The 23227-nt window shown below is 35.0% G+C and overlaps 1 protein-coding gene across 1 annotated transcript in view; it reads left to right on the forward strand.

Moving 5' to 3' along the window:
• Positions 1–1590, forward strand: part of GPC5 (glypican 5) — a 683554-nt gene extending 681964 nt beyond the window's left edge. Inside the window, exons 7-9 of the mRNA XM_047855862.1 lie at positions 659–815; positions 1230–1398; positions 1530–1590. Coding sequence (XP_047711818.1) covers positions 659–815; positions 1230–1398; positions 1530–1590 — 387 coding nt within the window. The remainder of the gene's footprint in view (positions 1–658; positions 816–1229; positions 1399–1529) is intronic.
• The last annotated feature ends 21637 nt before the right edge of the window (positions 1591–23227 follow it).

Consider the following 23227-nt stretch of genomic DNA (forward strand, 5'->3'; position numbering starts at 1 on the left):
ATACTTGAGAACCAAGAACCAAGAAGTTGGTTAAATTTCCTAAGTAATTTGTAGAAATGGAAGTGGGATCTAAGTCTTTTGTTCCCAGGTTCAGTTCTGTGCATATGCATTGGACTATGCATCTGATCCAAGAAAGTTTAAAGCTATACACACATATATGTGCAAAATTCGACATTCTTTTAACAGAATCTTTTCTTGAAGAATATTACTCTATGTTTTGAGAAATTTTGGATTGTTGGCTTACAGCACAGCACAGTAGTATCAACCAATATACTGCAAAGGGAGTTGTGTCGTCCTGGAGTTTGATTGATGGAGTTTGATTGACCAAGCTTAAACATGTTAATTCAGAGACAAAAGATTCTCCAGCCGAACTATCCATGAGCAAGAAAGCCTGGTTTATTGGCTTTCCAAAGCCTCAAGCAAAGCTTGATTATTGAGCCGATATGCAGATTGTAGATCTTTGTAGCTGTAACACCTTGCCCATTATTTATTATTATTTCAGTAGTTTTAATTTTTCTTACAGACTCAATTTGGTAAAGTATTCTCACCAAAATAGTAGAGCCCCATAAGAAAATCAGTCTAATTTAGACACGTTTCTGAATCACTTCCTTAGATGACTTGAGTCTTCCATTAATAAGTGTTTTGTATCCATATTTAGTTGTTGCAGGGTAGGTCACCCAAGCCCAACAAGTGGGAACTGCAGATGGGCAGTGGCGGTGGCATGGCTGAACAGGTCAGCGGGGAGTGTGATGATGAAGACGGTTGTGGGGGATCGGGAAGTGGAGAAGTCAAGAGGACGCTGAAAATCACGGACTGTAAGTACATGATTCTAACACCACTTCTAAAGAATTAATTTTGAAATATAATTGAAGATAATTATTATTGTGAATGTAAAGTAATAATGATAGTGAATTCAGAAGCATGCAAAAGGAATTGGAAATGAAAATGACCCCATTTTTAAGTTATTCAGGACATGTATTCTTGGGGGTTTTGTTATCTTTAACTCATGGCTTTGAATGGAAATGGCATTTTTATTTTTTCTGAGAAAGACTAGTGAATGACCAGTTCTGAGAATTAAAGGCTTTAAAGGCAGATGGTTCTCAGGGCATGAAATGACTATTAGGGTGCCTATTAAATGCATATTGGTAAATAATGTCAAACCAGGATGGGTAAACTCTACTAAATAATCAAATTCTGCAACTTCATTATATTGTGCCATTACATAAAAGATACTTTACCAGGTTTGCATCAGAGTCGAATTGCAAAGAAATTGGTTAAATATATGGTTAGTGATAGTGGAAACTGCTCAGATTTAACTCTTAGGAATTTGTTCTCCCAAAAAAACTCTCACCGGTCATTCGCCTTGTTGCGGTTGTATCAGTTTGAAAACTGTTTCCGGTATGGCTGGACTGATCACCACGGCAAAAGATGGAGCTTGCAAATGACAACAGCCACAACAAATCACCAGATGAACTTTGTTTTCTTTTCTTCACTTTCAAAGATGAGGCATATTGGCTCTTTCTTGTTAGGTATATGCAGATGTTCAGGTGGGCAAGACGACCAAAGTTATCAACTGAGAAAGAAGGATGAAAGTTAATGTACCCAGGGCAGCTACCTTCCAGCTCTTTATTTATCTCAGGTCATACCAAAGGTGACTACTTTATAAAGTAATTTTCTGGACCTGTGCAGCCCTATCTGGAGGCTAGTCTGATAGTTTCTCTCTAAATCACAAAAGGCTGCTTTGGAACTGTTAGACATGTCCTTTCATGACTTTGGTGGGAGAAGAATTCATTTGCTTTTCACTTCTTGTAATAAATTTAGAACACTACACATGCTTCAAGCATCAATACTGCATTCTTTCTAGGCTCTTGTTTTATAAGGCAGATATATTGGTTAAAAAAATGGAAGCCACAGAGGTGCAAAATACAAAGGACAATTAATATGAAGAAACATGTTTTCCTGTTAGAAATAGAAATGAATTTAATATAGAAAGTAAATAGATGGCACGGGGCGGGGGGGGGGGGTTGCCTGGGTGACTCAGTTGGTTAAGCGACTAACTTCAGTTCAGGTCATGATCTCATGACTCATGAGTTCGAGCCCCACCTCGGGCTGTGTGCTGATAGCTCAGAGCCTGGAGCCTGCTTCAGACTCTGTGTCTCCCTCTCTGTCTCTGCCTCTACCCCGCTCACGCTTGCTCTCGCTCGCTCTCTCTTTCAAAAATAAATAAACATAAAGAAATTAAGAAAAAAGAAAGTAAACAGATGGGATTTAGTACATTGGAGCAGCAGTTGAACCAATGGCCACAAAATGTCTTGATATATTAAGGCAATTTCTTTGTGAAAATTAAATATCTTCTACTCTTGTAGGGGCAGGTTAGGATACATGTTTTTGTTATTGGTATTAATATGGTTTATCAGGCTGATTCTTCTGTTTTACTCTATATTTTGTTGGTTAGGCCAAAACAACAAGAAAAGGAGGAAGTAGAAAATGAAAATGAAAAGGTTTTCACTAGAAAAAAAATTATTTTTCTAAGAGTTAAAATGTCCTCCATTGTATTTTGGAATTATGATACTTATCTATTAGGATAATATTAGTTAGTCTTTCATTTCCATTTTATCTTCAGTATTTCCATGTACCATAATTTTATTGCAACTTGACTATTAGTAGGGCTTTAAGGCATAAATATTATTATAAAGAATAGTTGAAGTTGAAACTTCATCTATAAATTATATGCATGTATGTGTGTGTGTGTGTAGAATTAGCATTTTTATAGGAATTTTTTCACTCTGGGAGTTATTTATAAGCTCAAGAGCTCATTATGTATTAATAGATTACTCTCTCCCTCTCTTTTTTTTTTGTTTATTTCACAAGAGAAGTAGAGATAGTGGAGGATATTCAACCACTAATAATTTTCTCACAAACCATACTTGTCAAGGTGGCAAGAATGAATTTTTACCTCAAAACCTTGTTTTCAATTATTACTGATATGAACACGTATGGTGCAAGCAACTATCCATCAGAATTGGAGAGATTTAAGATTTAGATGGTTTTCAGCAACTCCAGGCAAACATTTTTTTAAAATCCACATCTGCTATAAGTGGATTGCCTATCGTGTTTCTCAGAGTTTATAGCTGTTGCCTTTCAATTTTTAATAAGTGGTTAGGAAACCACTGTGGATAGTATGCTGAAATAAATAGGGGCAGGGAAAGTAGCAATGCATAGGTCACATTTCTATTTTTATACAGCACGATCATATTTTCCTTGTGTTTGTTTCATTTGATATATTGCTAAAGCAAGTTGAGACCTAGTTTTAGATGGCTATAATGACTTAAAACTCAAGTGCTTTAGAAAGTTTGCCAGGTTTGAATTTGAATAAAGAACTTGAAATGCACCATTGTCTCTTCTTTACACGGATGTGTATTCTTTATAAAATACAACCTTACTACAATACAGTTCATTTGTCACCTCAAAAATGTCTGATTAGAAAGAGTTATACCAAAATGTGTTTATGTAATTATAGCCATATAGGATTACATGGAATAACACTACTATTGTGTTCTGCAAATTTGATTTTGCTTCATTTATGACAATTTTCAAAGCTGGTGAATATTTTACTAATTATTCCTTAACCTGATCTTCCATCTGTTCTTGTTCATGTTTATTTCAAACAAGAGAGGGTTCTACACACTTTAACGGGCAAAGTTTTACCATCAAAATATTTATATACCTTTTAGGTATCATTTTGTTTTCATCACCAATGATATCAAATAATTTAACAACTTTTTAGCTTTCAAAACTACCTGGTGGCTATTATGAAATGATAACTGATATGTTTCTTATAAAAAGCAGCCATCTGTACTCTGCAGTGTTTACTCTTAGGAAACTGAAAATATTTTCCTATTTCAGTAAAATGATTTAAAAATTCCAATCTTATGGGAACTTACTCTGTGCTTTTTTTTTAGGTATTGAATCTGGCTCATTTGTATAGGTGTGGTTATTTCACTAGTAACCTGGAAGTGTAGGGTCAAAATGGCTTTGAACCTTCATTTTGCCTCACTTGACACTTGGCACCCTTTCAAAGTAGCTGATTGATGCAGGTTCTAAACACCAGTGGGAAAAAACAAGTTCTGTTCTTTTAGCCATGCAGAGCAAACATATTGACACAATCATCAATACTTTTTCAACTACTTGACTATTCTTCTAATACCCGAAATTCTGATAGTTTCAAATGTTGAAAAACAAACCAGAATGGCACTAAAATACGAGCTGCAGCAAAACTAGTCCATGTATCGTTTTGGAATCTGTAGTAGCATTGCTTGCAATTCATATGTGATATTGTAATTTAAATTTCAATTTTAAAGAAAAACACAGACTGTGTAACCTAGAACCAGATTCATTTTGATAAGGTGGTTCACAGTAATAACTCAGATGCATTGAATTTGACCCCAGTTTGTTTCAGCTATAATACATTCAAGAATAGTAGGGTGATTTTCAGTTTTCAAATTGTGATAATTTCTATTGTCATATTCATCATTGTTCATACAATGTTATACAGTGTGTTTAGCAGTTTTTAGAAATAATTTTATTTTAGCTAAGCAACTGTAAATGGCAACAAAGATCGTTTGGTGTGTGTTCAGATGACTTTTTTCCTAGTGGTCATGTCTCCTTTTTCCTCAACATGTCTCTGCAGAAGGATCATCGTATGGGTTCATAAAGACTGGTGCATTCAGAGTACCAGTGCAGCAATCTGGTCCCTCGGCTTCCTATTCAGCCACCCAAAGTCTTTCTTCAAAAGGACTGTTAGCCTTTAGGTTCTTATTTCATTAGCTGCTCTTCTTCTTCTCTTTGTTTGGGTTTTCATCATCATCCCAAATTCTAAATATTTCTAGAATGCAGGACTCAGTTCTCCAACCTTTCATCATCTCTGTTCTCAATGATTCCCTGTTCCGCAAACCGCTTACTGCGTCATAAGAACAGTGGTGATACAGTACCCAGCCCCTGATAGCACCGTCTAGTTTATGAAGCATTCCCCTGTGTTTTATCTCAGGAGGTAAGTTTATGAACACCAAAGGTGTTCAACTTAATGGAGATTAATTTGGAAGTAGAAGGGAAATACATCAAAATATAAAGCTACTAGATATGGAAAGAAACTTTGGTTCACCTTCAATAGCCTAAAATAAATAGAACTGTTGTTTATATTGGGTTTGGACTTGTCACTTAGTAACTAACCTTAGAGCAGCATCTGACAAATGCATCTACAGCATGGTACTAACAATGACCTTGGAAAAGAATAGTATATTCCATGTGCATAGTAAAATGAAGATAATAAATAATACTTTGTTAACCACTGAAGAATAGAGGTTGCTGATTTATTTAGTAATGCACGATTGTAGAGTGAGTGAAAATTCTTGGCTTCCTCAAACTTGTTTTTGCCACAAATCACCTTTATTTCAGAATCTCAGGCATAGAGGTCAAGGAGAACTCAAAAAAATTACAAGTGGCATTTTCTTTAAAAAATGAAGTCTTTATTTTTCTTTCCAGAATTACTAAAACTATGTAATTATTCATTTTGTAGAAATCATTTTATATTATCTATTGATGATTTTTTCCAATATAAATTATGTCAAACAGATAATACAATATTATTTTTCCTTGAAAAATAATAGTTCCAAATAAGCATATTAAAAGTATGTGTATTCTTTCTAAATTAAAGTTTCACCAAATTCAATTAAAACAAAATGTATTTAGTTTACTTTGCAAAGTGTTGATAAATGGCCCTTTAATAAATTATCCTCAATATAAGAAAGTTTACTAAAAATAACTAGCTATGTGTTTATTCAGTGATGCTAAAAATAAATCATCTTGTATAAGGTTACTTAGATTCAAATCTTTGTGACACAGAGAAAGTAATCTTGAATAATGACTATATATACTTTAATGTACATTTTATAATGCCTAATACTGAAGGATCATGATAAAGCCAAAAAGATTTTCACAAAGAAGCACTTCCTGATTCTGTTCAATGTTGAAAAATATAAACAGTTTGAAACTGTCATCTACTACAGTCTTTACACTACTGGTGAATATTATACTAAAGAGAAATGAAGTACATCTCTAAGATAAATATATTTTAATTAAGATGTGATAACTATGAATATTATTCTGATTATACACTTCCATTTCAGTGTCTAAATAATTGAGACTCATCCTGGCTGCTTGCTATTTTATTAACAAGATTGTGTAGTGGTATCTGGATACCTAATGAAACATCTAAAATCATCATTCATTCTCTTGAAACATTATATATCACATTCGTGGATTTAAATAATAGAATTGGAATAAGAGAGTTTGTCCTTGAATGCCTATGGAATGATTTTCGTTGCTTTGGCTTAGACACAGAACTGATGTTCAATCACTCAGGTGAAGAGGGAAGACTTATTAATTAAAGCTTACGAAGCCTCCTAGCATGCATCCCAGATCAAGAAGGTATTCTGCAGATCTCGTGACTAAATCTGTACCATGCCAGAGGACGTAAAATGAAGACGCTATGGTCTCTCTGAACTAGCACAATGCTCAGTATGACTGTGTGACCAATAGAGGAAGTAAAAACTGAAATTTTTAAGAAACTATTATCAGATACATTTTATCATGGCTTGCCTGGAGTTATGTGACTGTCAGTGAAACCAGAAACAAATCATATTTCTACCCAGGTCTATTTTTATAGCCTTTGGTTGCAAATAAACAGAATGGTTATTGAAATTGTCTCTCAGGAGGAATTGATAAAGTGGATCATGTAGAAACAAGTCAGGTATACTTTCAGCTCCTTAATGACTTCCATATCTCTAACTAAGTACAAAGAGTATTGCATATAGGATTTTGACCAATTAAGTGCTCATCTAACTATAAATAATTAATATAAACAACAGAGCATGTGATCTGGGCCCAGAGCTTGTCAAAGTTGCTTGTGTATACAAAACACTTGGGGTCCTTGTTAAAAAGCTGAGTCTGATACAGGAAGTCTAAGGGGGGCATTGCTTGTATGCTTCTATATGATGCTCTTGCTGCTGGTCTAAGAACCATTTCTTCCATGAGGAACAAACATGTGTACCCTTGTTTATTATATCCCTTATTTATTAGCATATCTAAAGCTTTATTAAAGTAGCATGAACTCTTAAAACACCATCTACATGTATATGTTAGCATACCAAAAGAACATCATATACACGAAGGTGTTAGGGACTATAACAATTAGACTGGGAGTGTGGCTTACCCTATATGATTTTTGGTATCAGTCTGTTTGACTGTTTTAAGCCAAGGGTTTTCTTCCTAACACCAAAGGACATCCACTTCCATCTTTTCGTGGGGTCTGAAGCCTTCAGGTAACACTTGCTTCAAGCAGCCTTCCATTTTGGAACAGTGCCTCTTGTATGTGAGCAGAAATGTCTCACTTTCATCTCTACCAGTTTGTGATGAACACTGAAGAAATAGTTTGCACAAGCTCCTGACTCATGTTAAATTCCAACAGAGATAAATCAAACTTTCATGTGAACTAAGAGGAGGGAGAGAGACTATCTAAATGGGGCAATCAGAAAATACTGCATAGGGGAGACAGGGAAAGGGCCATCTGAAAAAACAAATTAATGGCGATGTTTATGAGAAAGTGGCATTTGAGAAGGTGGGTGCATGACTTAGTTTCAGCTATTGACAACAGGAAGAAAGAAGGTATCTTGTGAAGAGCGAGCATGGTGAACGGAGATTGGGGACCTGTGAGGAGAGAGGGGAGGACCAACATTATTCAAATGTGGCTTGAAAATATCATAATGGGTTCCAAACTCAAGAGTGAAGAGTTTGCATTTTATTCGTTAGGCAAAGAACTATTACAAGTTTTTCCATGTAGTCGTTTTGTTTGAATGTGCAGTGTTATTTTTACTAGCAATACAGTGAACTGGTTAAAAAAACAAACGTGTAAATGAAGTGTAGCTTGCACAAGTAATTTACCAATTACCTTGCACACATAATTGTGCTGTGCCTGAATTTCCTTAAGATGGGGATAATGATAGTACTTTCCAAGAACATCCTGCGAGGGTTAAATAACCTAATCCGTACATAGCATTACAGGAGTGCCCCATCCATCCCCACACTGAACCAGAAAAAGTTGTTGAGTAAGATATGTAAAAGGATATTCCTAAATGCTTCTACCGTGAACTGGCAAGAAAGAAAGGAATATTCCATACAACCAGGTGAAGTCATAACAATAATATAGAGATAGAAACAGAGATGAATATAGATGTATAGAAATAGAGAAAAATCTATAATTACACACACATACTCACACACGCACAGTTTAAGGAAAATGACAAAATGAATTTGTATCTACTTCTCTACCCAGTCAAATAAACAGAATATTTCCATGTCTCTGTGTGCCTCTCCCTGAACACATTTCACTCCAAGAATTTACTATGATCATAAATTGTATATAAATCATTCCCTTTTCCTCTTGTTAAGAGTTTTCACCATCAATCTATGCATTTGCAAACATATATTGCTGGAGTTTGCATTCTATGTAAGTGGAATCATGTCATTTTTGTTGTTATGTGATATGTTCCTTTCACTTAAATGTTATATTTTTGAAGTTCATCCATGATGATGGCTGTAGATGTACTCATTTATTTTACCAAGGAATAGTGTTCTCATTTATGGGCACACACACCCGCTTATTTATTCTCTTGTTTATGGATACTGGAGTTGATTTCAGTTTTTGGATATAGTGAATTATGTTGCCATAAACCATCTTGAACGTATCTCTTGATACACATGTATAAGAGCCTCTGCAGTATATACCTAGAAGTATCATGACAATATCTCAAAGCAAAGCATGCATATGTTAAGCTTTACTAGGAAATGTCAAACTGCTTTACAGGGTGATTGAGTCAAATTTATATGGTTAACAGCAATAAATAAGAGTTCATTAATATTTATTGCTCACCATTGTTGCAAACGTTTTCCCCCATTGTCACTACTTTTGTGTATCTGTCCAAAGAATTGAATTGGAAGAGTATTTTATTCTATATTAATTTCTGTTACCATGATAATTCATTGAATGGTGCTTTTTCATAGGTATATGAAATTCCTCATATAGTTACTCATCTGAAATGTCTTATATGTCATTTTCCCTTCTCTATAGCATTACTTATTTTCTTTGACAGATGCACTCAGGATAAAAGTCAACTTCAGTGATGTAGTTATCTATTTTACTTATCATCTTCAGGAAAGTCAGGATAGATTCTTGAATATTTCTTTTTATTTAACTACTTTTAAGATAATGAATTGGTACCCTCCCTTTCTCAGAAGGTGACCAATTCTTTTTTTTTTAACACCATCAAAAAATCAGGTTTTTAAATGTTTATTTTTTTATTTTGATAGAAAGAGAGAGTAGGGGAGGGGCAGAGAGAGGAATAGAGAGAGAATCCCAAGCAGGCTCCACACTGTCCACACAGAGGCTGTGGGCTTAATCCCATAAACGTGGAGATCATGGCCTGAGCCAAAATCAAGTGTTGGACACTTAACCAACTGAGCCACCCAGGCACCCTAAAAGATTGTACAAATGAAGGTCATCACAAAAGTAGCTTTAAGAATGTTTGTGATTCTTATCCTTATTGAAGTCCAGATTGTCCCACATTATGCCAATTGACCCTTCTCTGATTTGGCCTTTGAGTTCTTTTGACATGATCCTTAAAGTTTTTGCTAGTTTCATTGTCATATAATTTAAGAAAATATTCCAAACTGAGCTTGTTCATTATCTGTCACACACATGGAATCAGTCATTTTTACATGACCCTTGGTTTGTTTTCTTAAGAAATAGTATTCTTATGGCCACAATCTAGGCATAAGACATGGTTCTTAAAGACACAGGTGATAAAAGATAAAATAATCTCCTTACTCATTTGCTTTACTCTATTTTAGATATATCACATTATCAATGTGATTATTAATATTAATAATACTAAAACTACCCTACCAATTATGATTACTAAAGTCAGTTATATTTTGGAATATTTTATCCATATTCTAAATAAATTTTATTCACCTACTACATCTGCACACTTCATTTATTCTTTCAGTAACTATATATGCAATGCTTACTACTAGTTCTGTCAAAATGTCTTTAATACATTTCTTACGCAGGACTTATAAAGACAATATTTCATAAATTCTTACTTGGTGATAAGAGTTTGTGACCCTTTTACATGAAAGTCATTTCTGCTGGATAGAAGAATATTGGGATTTTCTTTCCTTGCATCTCTTTAATATGCACTGATTTCTGTTCTGGGAGAAAGCATTGCTGGCAAATATTGACAGTCTAATTTTCTACTGTTTATAAATAACATTTTATATTTTTACTCTCTCAGTGCCCAACGTCTTGTTTTCTTTAAGGTGCAGTAATTTTACTAGAATATAGCTTATAGCTTTGTGTTGGCAGTTCTGAGTTGACATTCTCGGTAACATTATATACCTTTTAAATAATTAATATCAAATTTTTAGCAGATTATAATGAGTTATAGTCTTTTTTAAAATATTTAAATGTTTTTATTCATTTTTGAAAGACAGAGAGAGACAGAGCATGAGCAGGGAAAGGGCAGAGAGAGAGAGGGAGACACAGAATCCAAAGCAGGCTCCAGGCTTTGAGCTGTCAGCACAAAGCCCGACTTGGGGCTTGAATCCACGAACCGTGAGATCATGACCTGAGCGGAAGCCAGATGCTTAACTGACTGAGCCACCCAGGTGACCCAGTGAGTTATAGTTTTAAGTAATTGTTCTCTTCCCTTGTTTTGATTTGTTTTTCCTCAAGGACACCTATTATATACATTTGTTGACTTGTACTTGCTTCTTTTCAGTACATTCTTCAATACTTTTGATCTGTTGTTAAATTTATTTTTAATTTTAGAGATCTACCTTTTTCCACTTTCTACTTCCCTTACGGTATTACTAGTGGTGTTTCTTTGCTCTTACACTCCTTCAAGATTTTATTTTTAAATGGTTTTTTCTTCTCTTCTTTTTCAAAATCTTTAACCTCATTTCTGAATTTCTCTAATTCTGGTTTATGTTATTATTTGGTATCTTATTTTTCTTTTTTTAAATGTCTTTCAGGTTTTTTTGAAAATTATATGTTAAATGTTTGGTCTGATTTCTGCACGTCATTCTGGTGCGCTTTCATTGCAAAGATGGCAGCAAAATAATATTGTTATAATAACTTGTTATAGGATTTGATCTCAATCATTTTCTGATGCTTATTTGTATGTGAATTTAAATTTTCTCAATTTTTAGAAGGAGGCTTGGTTCAGATAGATTTTCTAAATTTACTAACTTCCCGGTCCTGTTGTTTTCACATAGTTGTAAATTATGGTGGCTTCTTTTCTGAGATAGTCTGGTTCCATCTCCTCCCCTACATTTACTCAGATCTTCTCTTTCCACTGACCTTGTCCCACTAATGCTTGATTCCACTTCCAGCAGTTTCTCTTCTTTGTGGACCCCCAAATAGTAAGAAAGACTTGGTGGATTAGTTTCGAGTCAGAGGCTCCAGCCCTGCAGCCTTGTATCAGGGTGTTTACACTCTCCCCCTGCTAGAGTGGGAAAAACTTCTGATTCTCTGCTGGTTGCAGATTGATTTCCAGTGAATACTAGTTGGCTTTTTTGCAGTCTTTGGTTTTCAGGCTCATAACATGCTGTGTTGCTTCCCACTGCTTTCTTCGGCAGACATGCTGACGGCATTGGGTTTAGCGACTATTGCTAATATGTCTCCATGCATTCGTATTTTGAGGTTCGTGAGGATAATTCATGAGTTGGGCTGTAAAATGATATCATGTGATTTTGATTTTACTATCTGATTGTTCTGTCTGGTTATTGTGTGGATCCTGAAGTTTCCAAAGCCTGTGCTGCAACAGTACTGCAAAGGTATTTTCCCTGAATCTCCCAGATCATTTAAAATTTTAAGGAAATGATAATGCCCTTCTTTATCTTTGGTTGTATACCTTGACATACTGTATATGCCTGCCTATATGCGTACATACAAACATACATGCATACAAACGTATGCATGGTTTTCACAACTGTGTTTCTCAAATCTATACATCATTAATAGTCTTTCTGCTAATGAAATAGACTTTATTCACTTAGGGATACGAATATACCATAATGTATTGTCTGTTGTTTTCAAATTTAATGAGTCTAAGCAATGCTACAAGCAAGCTCTTTATGCATTTGAGTATAAGTTACTTGGGGTAGTAAAATTGATCTTCAAAACCATTGTATCAATTTATGTTTACACAAGAACCAAAGAAAAACTTTTTTTTTTACTTTTTGCCAAAATTACATATCCTCAGACTTTTTAATTTTGCAAACTTTTAGATATAAATGTAAAAACTATACTTAGGTGTGCCAAATAAAAATGGCACCAGACAGAATTAAACAGGGAAGGGAGACTATTTAAAACATTTGAAATAGGAGTCAAGGCTATTGCAATAAAGGAGAGAGATTGAATTCAACTCTGCTGAAACAAAAGGTGGGAGAGTTTTTAAGCACTGGGGTGAACTAGATGAAACGTACTGGAGTTGATTAGGGAAGTGGTTGGTCAATGGGATTAGGCTATCAATGTTTGCTAACTGGCACTTGTCCAAGTTAGACTCCTACAGAGACCAGGGGATACGGGCTCTATCTTTTAAAAAAGTTACATTTCAAAGGGATGGCTCCCAGGTCCTTGACAAAAACAGTCCTGGCTTGTAAAACTGTTAAGAGGCCGGAGAACTTTTACATCTCCAAAGGGCAGAGGCAGGAGTTACAATAGCAAGTTTTCTAAAGTAAGGGCTCTAGGAGAGGGAGGTCAGGAACTTTGAGTCTGGAAGAAACCTGTCTCAAGTTTACATAAACTGAGGGGATCTTTTTTGGCCATGTGCATTTCACTGATTGCTGAAGTTGAGCATCACATTTTTGTTTATTGGTCATTTTGTGATTCCTTTTTGCAAATTGCCTCCCTTCCCTTTTCTCATTTTATTACTAGGTTGATTTGAGGCATCTCATTACATGCCTAACTGATAATATTTTGTCAGTATATGAGTTGTAAGAAATCTCTTTGCTCTTTCTAGTTGTGTATGTTTTTAAAATGTATGTATGTTGCTTTATACACTTAAGGTGATCAAAGTCTAGAAGGGAACAGATATGTAAGTAAATAAATAAACTACACCACTAAAATATTTTAAAAACTTAAACAATATGAGGCACTCATTAATATGAGAATAATAAATTTTATATTTACTTATTTAGCCAGGAATAACATCCTAAAAGTTACATCTGTACTGGTGTCCACAGGAGATCAAAAATAGTCAGGTGGGGTGTGGGATAAATTCATTCCAGACACAGCATTTACAAAAGCACAAATGTTTCAGATATCAGAATGTATTCACGATGTATTTGATCTTCCTGAAACACTGTTTTTGAGGGGGGGTGAGTCAAGAGCTTAGCAAAATAATTAGCGGTGTCTATAATTTAGGACAATATATAGTGCCTCTGTTAGTAGTTGGGGTTGTTTTCTATAAGAAATGATTTGCTCAACTGAGAAGGACTCTGAAGGAAAATCCACATATTCAAGGCCCAATGCCCAAACAATATACCAGATTCCAGTGATGTTCAGGCAGCAGTTAGATGTAGATTGTGTAATCAATGAGCCCCAAACTAAACTTGTCAAATTTTCTCCTAAATCTGTGTTTTAATTTTCTGTATTTGGTAGACATGCTACCATTTATGATCCTATCTAGCCAGAAAGTCAGGAGTTATCCAAGGTTCCTCTGCTTCCTTCACTCCCCACATTTAGAAAGGCCCATTGTCTTTACGTGCTCAATTTCTCTGGAATACATTCTGTCTTTCCTATTCCCATTTCTGCTTTCTTAACTTAGGTCCTCACCATCTCTTGCCTGCACTGTTTGTATAATGCCACAATGGTCTCTTTGCTTCTATTTTCCCCATCTCTGCCCTGCTGTTAATGTAATATTTTTAAACTGACAGTCTGGTTCTTTGCTGAGATATGGTGCCCCCAGCCACCACAAAGTCATATTAGGCAGAGAATCTGTCTTCTAAGAAAGGAGGCTATTTCAGCATGGAGAGCTTATGAATAGGTGAACAATAGCTTTTAGTTATTTGTCATTTCAGACAGCCAATTTCATTTTTTTCTGAGGAAACCCTGTTGCTTTTTACCAAATTAAACACTTTCATCGTCTCTCATATCCCAGTGAAATGAGTGGTGGTGCACAATTGTTCTGTCTTTCTTAAGACACAGGCCTCAAAAATGTAAAAAGATTGTTATAGCTGCCATGCTGGTTATTTACCTGTTGTGTCTCAGCTCTAGGACGTCCTTCTAAAAATTGTTCTGTGATTATGCAAACTACGTTTTCTAACTCTCAACCAAATTCCCAAATTGCATGAGGTCTATATATTATGTTTCCCAAATTATCTTGCCAGCCAGTGTCCTGTTGCTTTTCTGCCAGTGAGAGATACTAAAAGGAGATCATAAGAAGGGAGAAGGGGTAAAATACTTCCTTCCTGTTTCCAATTCTTGTCAGGATTATATCCACAGAAGAGTATCATTCCCTTGCCTCCAGACACATTTAGCACTTATGGCGGCAGCTGTCTTGTAGCCCTTGGAGGAACCTGTTCAGGGTTCAATTGCACTGAGAGTCTGATACCAGCATTGTGGTACCCACAGAGGTCTGAACATGATTCGGGAATGGCTACACCCTCATTGTCCCTTCTGAGAAGTAAACTCCTGTCTTTTTTTTTTAATTGTTTAATGTTTTTATTTATTTTAGAGAGAGAAAGGGAGCTAATAGGGGAGGAGCAGAGAGAGAGAGGGAGAGAGAAGGAATCCCAAGCAGGCTTCACACTGTCAGCACAGAGCCCGATGCTTGGCTCGAATCCACAAACAACAAGATCCTGACCTGAGTCAAAAACTAGTCACTTAACCCACAGAGCCACCCAGGCACCCTTAAACTCCTCTTTCAAGTTTCTCTGTTCTGGATATCCTATCTCTTTCTTTCCCTCAACCCTAAAAGTGGGAGCTACTCCTTATAGTAATTACTATGTATGGTCTTCAACATCTTTCTATTCCACTATTCTTTAAATATATAATATAAAATATATATGTGATATAGAAATATATATATATAAATTTTTGTAATATATATATACACATATATAGTACATATATATTTATATTTATATACTTACATTTATATTTATATAAATATATATACATGTATATAATACATATATATTTATATATACATATATATTTATAGTTTTATATATATGTACATATATACATATATATATAAATTTCTTGTAATATCTCTAAAATATCTAGCTGGCTGGCATAATTCCTTGTTTGTTTTTTGAACCAGACCCTGAATGATACAGCTGGTATTCATTGTATAAAGTTAGAATAAGAACAATATAATTATTATCTGAGAACCAAAAAAGACCTTCCTGTAGTTTGCAAAGGGATAAAACCATCACAATGTACTGTGCTGGCTAACACCTGTTTTACATTTCCTCCCAAATTCTAGAGGAAAATAATCAGGTAGAAAATGAAACGAAATAATCCATGCTTGGACATGTTGAGGAGAAAATAAGAGGAAATAGATGTCTTCTGGGTTAGAAATACCCTGGGGAAATCAACCCTGAAACCCTGAAGCCTTTGTTTTAAGGTGGCAGTGTGCCTGATCACCCTGAGTTGATTTGAAGCTCTGAGTGTCAGTGAAACCACTATGTGAAACTGTCTTTGAGGACAGTTCTAAGGAACTTCCACGGAACTCATTGTTCAGGGCTGGGAAAGGTTGACGCTGGGCAGTTAAAACATACATACACACATAATAACTAGCAAACAGGACTGGCAGTTCCAAGGTACCGAATTTTGTTGGTTCTTGAAAACAAATTCTAAGTCTCTTTCTTTTACTATTATTAATTGCAGGGCTTCCGAGATTTGGAATAGTTGAATTAACTCTCTAAGATACAGTCAAACACTTCTTCAACACCCTGTATATTTACCAGATATATATTTCTGAAGTAGGATTCCATTCCTGCACCCAGCACCAAAACTTTTATTAGTTCCTGTGGCCCACCCAATAATATAGTTTTATGTATGAGTTACATTAACTGTAATAGGTTGTAAGATCTTGAGGGTAAGTTAGGCAGCACCCATTAAAAGGTGCTCTTTACAGGCATCTTTCCACACATCACAGCACTCTTTTTGATCATGGAGTATGCAATTTCCATCAGAATGATCCCTGTGCTTGTTTAAAATGCAGATTTTAACAGTGTAGAATTCCACCCCAGAATATTGAATCAACATTTCCATGGTAGAACCCAGAAATTTATATTTAGCGAGCATAATAAATAATAATTATTCCCAATAAAGCTTGAGAACAACTGCCTCACAGTCCTTACAACAATGCCTCCAAACATACGACATTTAATGAATGTGCTCTGAATTGCATGAATGGGTATGAGTATAAGCTATGTGTCTCTGAGACACATCTTAATTAACATTAAAACTTGGGTTTTTTAATGACTTGAAAATATTGACATTAATTTTAGTCAAGAATATTAACTGGAAACCAAAATGAATATAAATATGTTCACACTTAAAAGCCCATAGCTGTTAAATATAGAATGCATTTGATCAGTATAGTTTTCTTCCACAGCTATCAGTATTTGTGAATTATATGAATAACTTTCATATCTTCGCACAGTAGAGACCTGACATAGGAATTTTTGCATTAGGTTAATATGGTATTTTGAGTGAAAATTAATAAGTCAAAGGTAATTATTTGAGTGCTAATTGTTAAATTGGATTGCAAAGCAGTGAATTTAAGAGTGTAATTTTCTAGATTAATGTGTAATGTCTCAATTTTGGAAGATATATTAACACAGTTTGTATTGCTTGGGGGTATTTTTTGGTCTATTATGGTTGGCCTCCTCTAATTTCAAAATATAAATAACTACACTTATTTATTAAATAGTATACATAATTATTTCAAGTTCTTGGTATATTTTTGCAAAATAATATAGATTTTGTATCATAGCATTTCTCAGGGAAATTATTATTAGTGTTACCTTTATGATACAACTACATTTGGTGGAATCTTATTTATTTCTTTTTCATGAAATTTAAATTACATTATTGAGCTCAAAGAGGAATAGCATAACACTAATTTAATACAAATTTTAAACTCCAAATTAAATTTGAGTCACTAATTGCTTTTTCTTTATACTCCCAACCCATAAAACCAGTCTTTTCTTTAATATTAACCCCTTACCTCTCAATCCATCTATCCACTCATTTATTCATTGAACAAATACTTACCTGGTACTTATTCTGTACTAGTCAGTGTGCAAATTTCTGCCTCTGGGGAATACAGATCAGTAATCAGGAAATTACAGTGCAGTATGAAGACTTTATTTGTGGGAAAACAGATCTTATGGGAACATAAAGGAAAGCTATCTTACACCGTCTTAGGGATCATGGTAAGTTTTCTCAAAGGAATTGAAATATAATCTGCTGCTGGAGAAACAGTTATTAATAGGCTTATAAATAGCCAGGAGGATAATCACTACAGGATGAGGAAGCAAGAGCAGAAACCTGATAACTCAAAAAAGCTGAGCATCATTAGAAAACTGCATGGAATCCCAGAATGTTGTAATATACGATGTAGCCTAGGGATTGGCATAAACTAACTCATGAATCACTTACCCATAACATGCTACACCAAAAATTAGTTCACTGATCAATTTGCACTCTGGCAAGAGCTCTGTAATTGCAGGGTTAAAAATACATCTGGAGAGAGTTGGTACTGCCGTAATACAGGCATGAAATGTTGATGACATAAATGAAAATCAAATATTTTTTTTCTTGTGGTGATTTCTCCACCTCTTCAAGTGAACTTGGTCACTCTCTTCTAACTTAGCATTATGCATGTTTCTATTATTACACTGTAGTTTACTTATTTATGTTTTGTTTCTTCTGGGACCATGAGTTTCTAAAAATGGTAGCCATGTCTTATTCATCTTTGTATCCTTGGAATCAAATATGGTGCATGAGCCAAGACATTCAGAAAATCTTTGTTGAGTTAGTGTATGGATACGTGAAAGAGTGAAGAAAAGTATTTTGAAGTCTTTATGGAAAATATAGGAATATAAAGTCACACTAGAATAAAATTGGAGTAGAAAAAACAAGAGTTATGGGTATAAGTGGCAAAGTTATGATGTTTATGAAACAAATTAATGGAATTTTTCTATTGAATATTTCTATTGACTGTTTCCTCAACATGCAGATGATCAATGCTCCTATCATATACTTTGTAGGGCTTATTGTATTTTGGGAACTGTTGGTGTTTTTGAAGATACCTGTCATCACCACACAGTGTTCCTATATGTAGGCTCAGCAAAACATGCTCAAGGTCAGTGAACAATGGCAAGAATAGTAAACATTTTCTATTTTAAAGGTGAAGTTTACGTACACAACTAACCATATACTATGTGATCAAGGAATTACACTTCTTCATGGTTGCTCAAAAGAATTGGAAACGTGCATCCACACAAAAACCTGTACATGTTCTTAACAGCTTTATTAATACTAGCCAGAACTTGGAGGCAGCCAAGATGTCCTTCAGTGGGGGAATGGATAAACTGTGGTACATCAGGAAAATGGAATATAATTCAGCATTAAAGATAAATGAGCTATCAAGAAATGCAAAGACGTGGAGGCACCCTAAATTCATATTACTAAGTGAAAGAAGCCAATCTTACAAGGCTGCACACTGTGTGATTCCAACTATGTGATATGAGCAATAAGCAAAATTATAGAGACAATAAAAAGACCAATAGTAGCCAGGGTTTAGGGGGAAGAAGGGAAAAATAGATGGAGCACAGAGGGATTTTAGGGCAGAGAAAATACTGTGCATCGTAGTATAATGATGGAAACATGTCATTATACATTTGTCTAAAACCATAGAATGTGTAATACTAAGAGTAAACACTAATATAGCCTATGGACTTGGGATGATAATGATGTGTCAATCAATGGAGGTTCACCAAACATAGCAAGTGTCCCTCTCTGGTGGGGGATGTTGATAATGGGGGAGATTGTGTAGGGGACAAGGGACATGTGTAAAATCTCTATATTCCCTGCTCAATTTTGCTGTGAAAGTAAAACTGCTCCAAAAATATCTGTTGATTATAAAAAGATCAGATTTGTTGTTTGTAAAATGCAAATATAAAATATGAAAATGGATTTTAAAAATTCTAATAATAATAATTCTTAATAGCTAACCAACATCATAAAAACAAAAGCTAATATTTATTTAGTGATACTCAATTACAGAGCCCAGCTCTATTTTGGGGATTTTCTATGTATTAACTTATTTCACCTTAAAACTCTCTGTGATACCTATTATTGTTTTCCTGTTTGGCACAAATACTTGAGTTCTTTGCCCAAGGTCACAATAGTTTCAGTTAGCATGCTGCACTGCCAGAATCAGAGCCAGGCAATAGGACTTCAAACAAGAATAATAGAATAGTCTCAGCAAATTGTGCATGAGTAACTCCATGCCACATTTTTAAATGTTTTGAAAATCCTTTTGCTTATGTGGGAGAAATTGAAAATCACCAAAAAGACAAGAAGTATCTTTGGAAAGGGCATTTCCAACTATTGGTCTAAATACCTGAACAAGCAAGTAAAAAAAAATAGCATTCATTTATACGCTTCATGTAAAGCAAACTTTATTCTATTGTACTTTTGAAAGGACTACCAATATATGGAATTTTACAGTAAGGTGATAGGCTTTATGGGGGAGGTACACTGGACAATATATAAAGTAACATTGTTTCTAATTATAGTTGCGTCACCAATGTCTAGGGGCCTTAAGGACATCTTGGATCTCATTTTCCTACCATATAAAACCATGAGAGTTGGATAAGATGTTCCCAAATTCTATTTTATCTTTCAAATACTATGTTTCAGGGGAGAGCATATTTTTAAATAATGGCCATTACTTAGAAAATGTCTTAGGTATAATAGATTTCATTGAAAGCTCTTCTTACTTGGATAAAACCATCGGATAAAGACCACCAGAGAAGCTTTCATTGTCAAACAGAGTTAGGTTTATTCATTTGCTGAACTGAGCAAGACAGAGAGTATTGTGATGGCTTATTTATAGCTTTGCACAGGTTTCTCTAAAGAGGAACTTGAAAGAACAGATCAGCCTTAGATTGGCTGTGGTCATGAGGAAGGGCTGTTTACCATTTGGGTATCACAATAATTTTTGTTGAGAAGGTGAGAGAAATCAAGCAAAGCTTGAAAATCATTGGTTGACACAAAAAAAAAAAAGCAAGAATCACTTGTGTGATGTTGGCCATGTTCCATTAGAAATATCATTATTTTAGGTTCTATTAGGAACATCACAGTTTTTACTCAAAATGATACAAATAAGACAAATTAACTGAGACACATACACACACACACACACACACACACACACACACACACGCCTGAACAGTAAAATTTCTTTCTACAACAATTAACAGAAGTTTTGATAGGGAAAATAATGTATATACAGTTGTTTTTTCCCCATCATTAAGTGTGTGGTTTGTGTTACATGAAAACATCTTATATCGAGGACTCTACAGTATTGACTATTTTATTAAAGAGGTTTGAAAAATTAATTGAAGATATACCACTGAGAAATAGTAACAATTTGTTGTAACTCAGTAGATGCTAACAAGTGATATTCTATGATCAGTACTTGCATTACTTAAATATTCATCATTGTCCAGGCATTGAAGTGGAGAGAGAAAAGTTTTTTTTTATAACAAAAAATTCTATATGTTTTTTAACATTGGGGAGAAAAAGACCCAAATTGCAAATGATATAAAAATTCAGTTAAGTTTCTCAGGATCCACATAAGAGTGAAAACATATGGTATCTGTCTTCCTCTGTATGACTTATTTCACTTAGTATAACACTCTCCAGTTCCATCCACGTTGCTACAAAAGGCCATATTTCATTCTTTCTCATTCCCAAGTAGTATTCCATTGTGTATATAAACCACAACTTCTTTATCCATTCATCAGTTGATGGACATTTAGGCTCTTTCCATAATTTGGCTATTGTTGAAAGTGCTGCTGTAAACATTTGGGGTACAAGTGTCCCTATGCATCAGCACCCCTGTATCCTTGGGGTAAATTCCTAGCAGTGCTATTGCTGGGTCATAGGCTAGATCTATTTTTAATATTTTGAGGAACTTCCACACTGTTTTCCTATGTGGATCCTGAGAAACTTAACAGAAGACCATGGTGGGGGGGGGGGGGGAAGGAAAAAAAAAGTTAGAGAGGGAGAGAGCCAAACCATAAGAGACTCTTAAAAACTGAGAATAAACTGAGGGTTGATGGGGAGTGGGATGGAGGGGAGGGTGGGTGATGGGCATTGAGGAGGCCACCTGTTGGAAGGAGCACTGGGTGTTTTATGGAAACCAATTTGACAATAAATTTCATATTTAAAAAAATTGAAATACCACAGCATTCTCAAATGAAATGAGTACAAGCAATGCAAATGACTAAAAGTAGCAAGAAATAGCCTTGAGAGAAAGAGATCTAGAAAAGGGGGCAGTAGTAGCAATGTATGAAGATAGTTGTGTAAATGATGTTTTCTGTTTTTCCCTTCCTTTGAATAAAGTAAATGGTTTTAAAAGAAGCAGCAGGAATTAGGGCTAAGAACAAAGCAAAATAAATTTTGATTTTAAAGACTCTGACCTATGGAGATAGATTTGGAGGGCGAATGAAGCATCCCTTTCCTTGGATTGAGTGGAAGACTGAACCAGACAGCTGATAACCTGTATTTGATGGATTCAGCCCTGCCTCTGGACACAAGGGCTTTCAGATCCCATGCTGCTGTCATCTGAATCATGTGGATTACCAGAGCCCCAAGCCTTTCGGAAAAGGTCAACTGTTGTTTCAAATTGACTTCTTAGCTCAATTTAATTTTATTCATTTTAGTTCAACTTCAACTTTCACTGTCAATTAGAGCCAAGGTATAACAGCTAGCAGGCGACAAAAACACATGCAAAAAAAGGAAAAGAAGACACTGTTTTGTCTCAAACTGGAAGGTCTGTACATGAAAGTGCCACACCATTAGGTAGCCAAGAAAGAACTCCAAAACTTGGGTGATTCTATAATCTCTCAGTATGTGATGAAGGCAAACTAAGTGTGATAATTGTCACCTGGTGGTGGTCAAGTCTGATTTAATGGATTTGCATTTCCAGGGTGGCTGTGTTTTCTTCTCTCCAGTCATGGTCCTGATAAGGAACTGCTAGTTCCAACCATGGAAGAGTACATTTCTAGATAGGGACTTTCTCATGGGCCAAGGGTATAACAAATAACCAAGTCCCCTAGAAGAATTTCCAAATGACCTTCCCCCTTAAGTGTCTTTAGTATCTATTTTTAAAGAATCTATGTGACTTCTAAAACCATGTTCAAATATCTTTGAGGTTCAGAAATCCACAGTCCTCGATGATGCATTTCCTTTATGCAGAAAATCTTTCATTTAGGCATAGACTTTTATGTCAAAAATAGTGTTAGAAGAAACTACTAAAAGAGAACAGAAAAGGAAATCATTAAGATCAAACACTGGTACTTTGAAGATGAACTTTGAAAACTATACACCCTTAAATATGGAATAAACTTTGAATTTCTTACCTTTTATTCTGTATTAGCCTGAAGTTTTTGTCTGCATCTTTTTTTTTCCTTGTGGGGTGTCAAGAGACACATAAGATTCACAATCTGCCTTCTAGGGGTATTTTTGCCCAGGAAGCAGTTAAATATAAGACTTAGACTGAGTCATCCAGTAATAGTTCTAAAGAAAAGGAGCATATTTATTTCATAATTTGAAATAGTATACTTGTCATTAGTGGAAAAAAATCAAAAGCTTCTCCTTATTAAGAAGTACATTATGTTTACTTACTTGATTTAGGCTATGGACATATGGCAGTCTGTTATTTGAGTACAGTTTTCAGCATTTTGGAAGGCTGGCTTATGAACATGATTGGGGATATTTTTTCTTAATAGAAGATATTCATTTTTAAATGTAACTTTTAGTAATATGTTTCTCTGGCACTTATTCTTGTGTTAG

This window comes from Prionailurus viverrinus, chromosome A1 (assembly GCF_022837055.1).
Source record: "Prionailurus viverrinus isolate Anna chromosome A1, UM_Priviv_1.0, whole genome shotgun sequence".
In the NCBI taxonomy this organism is placed as follows: Eukaryota; Metazoa; Chordata; class Mammalia; order Carnivora; family Felidae; genus Prionailurus; species Prionailurus viverrinus.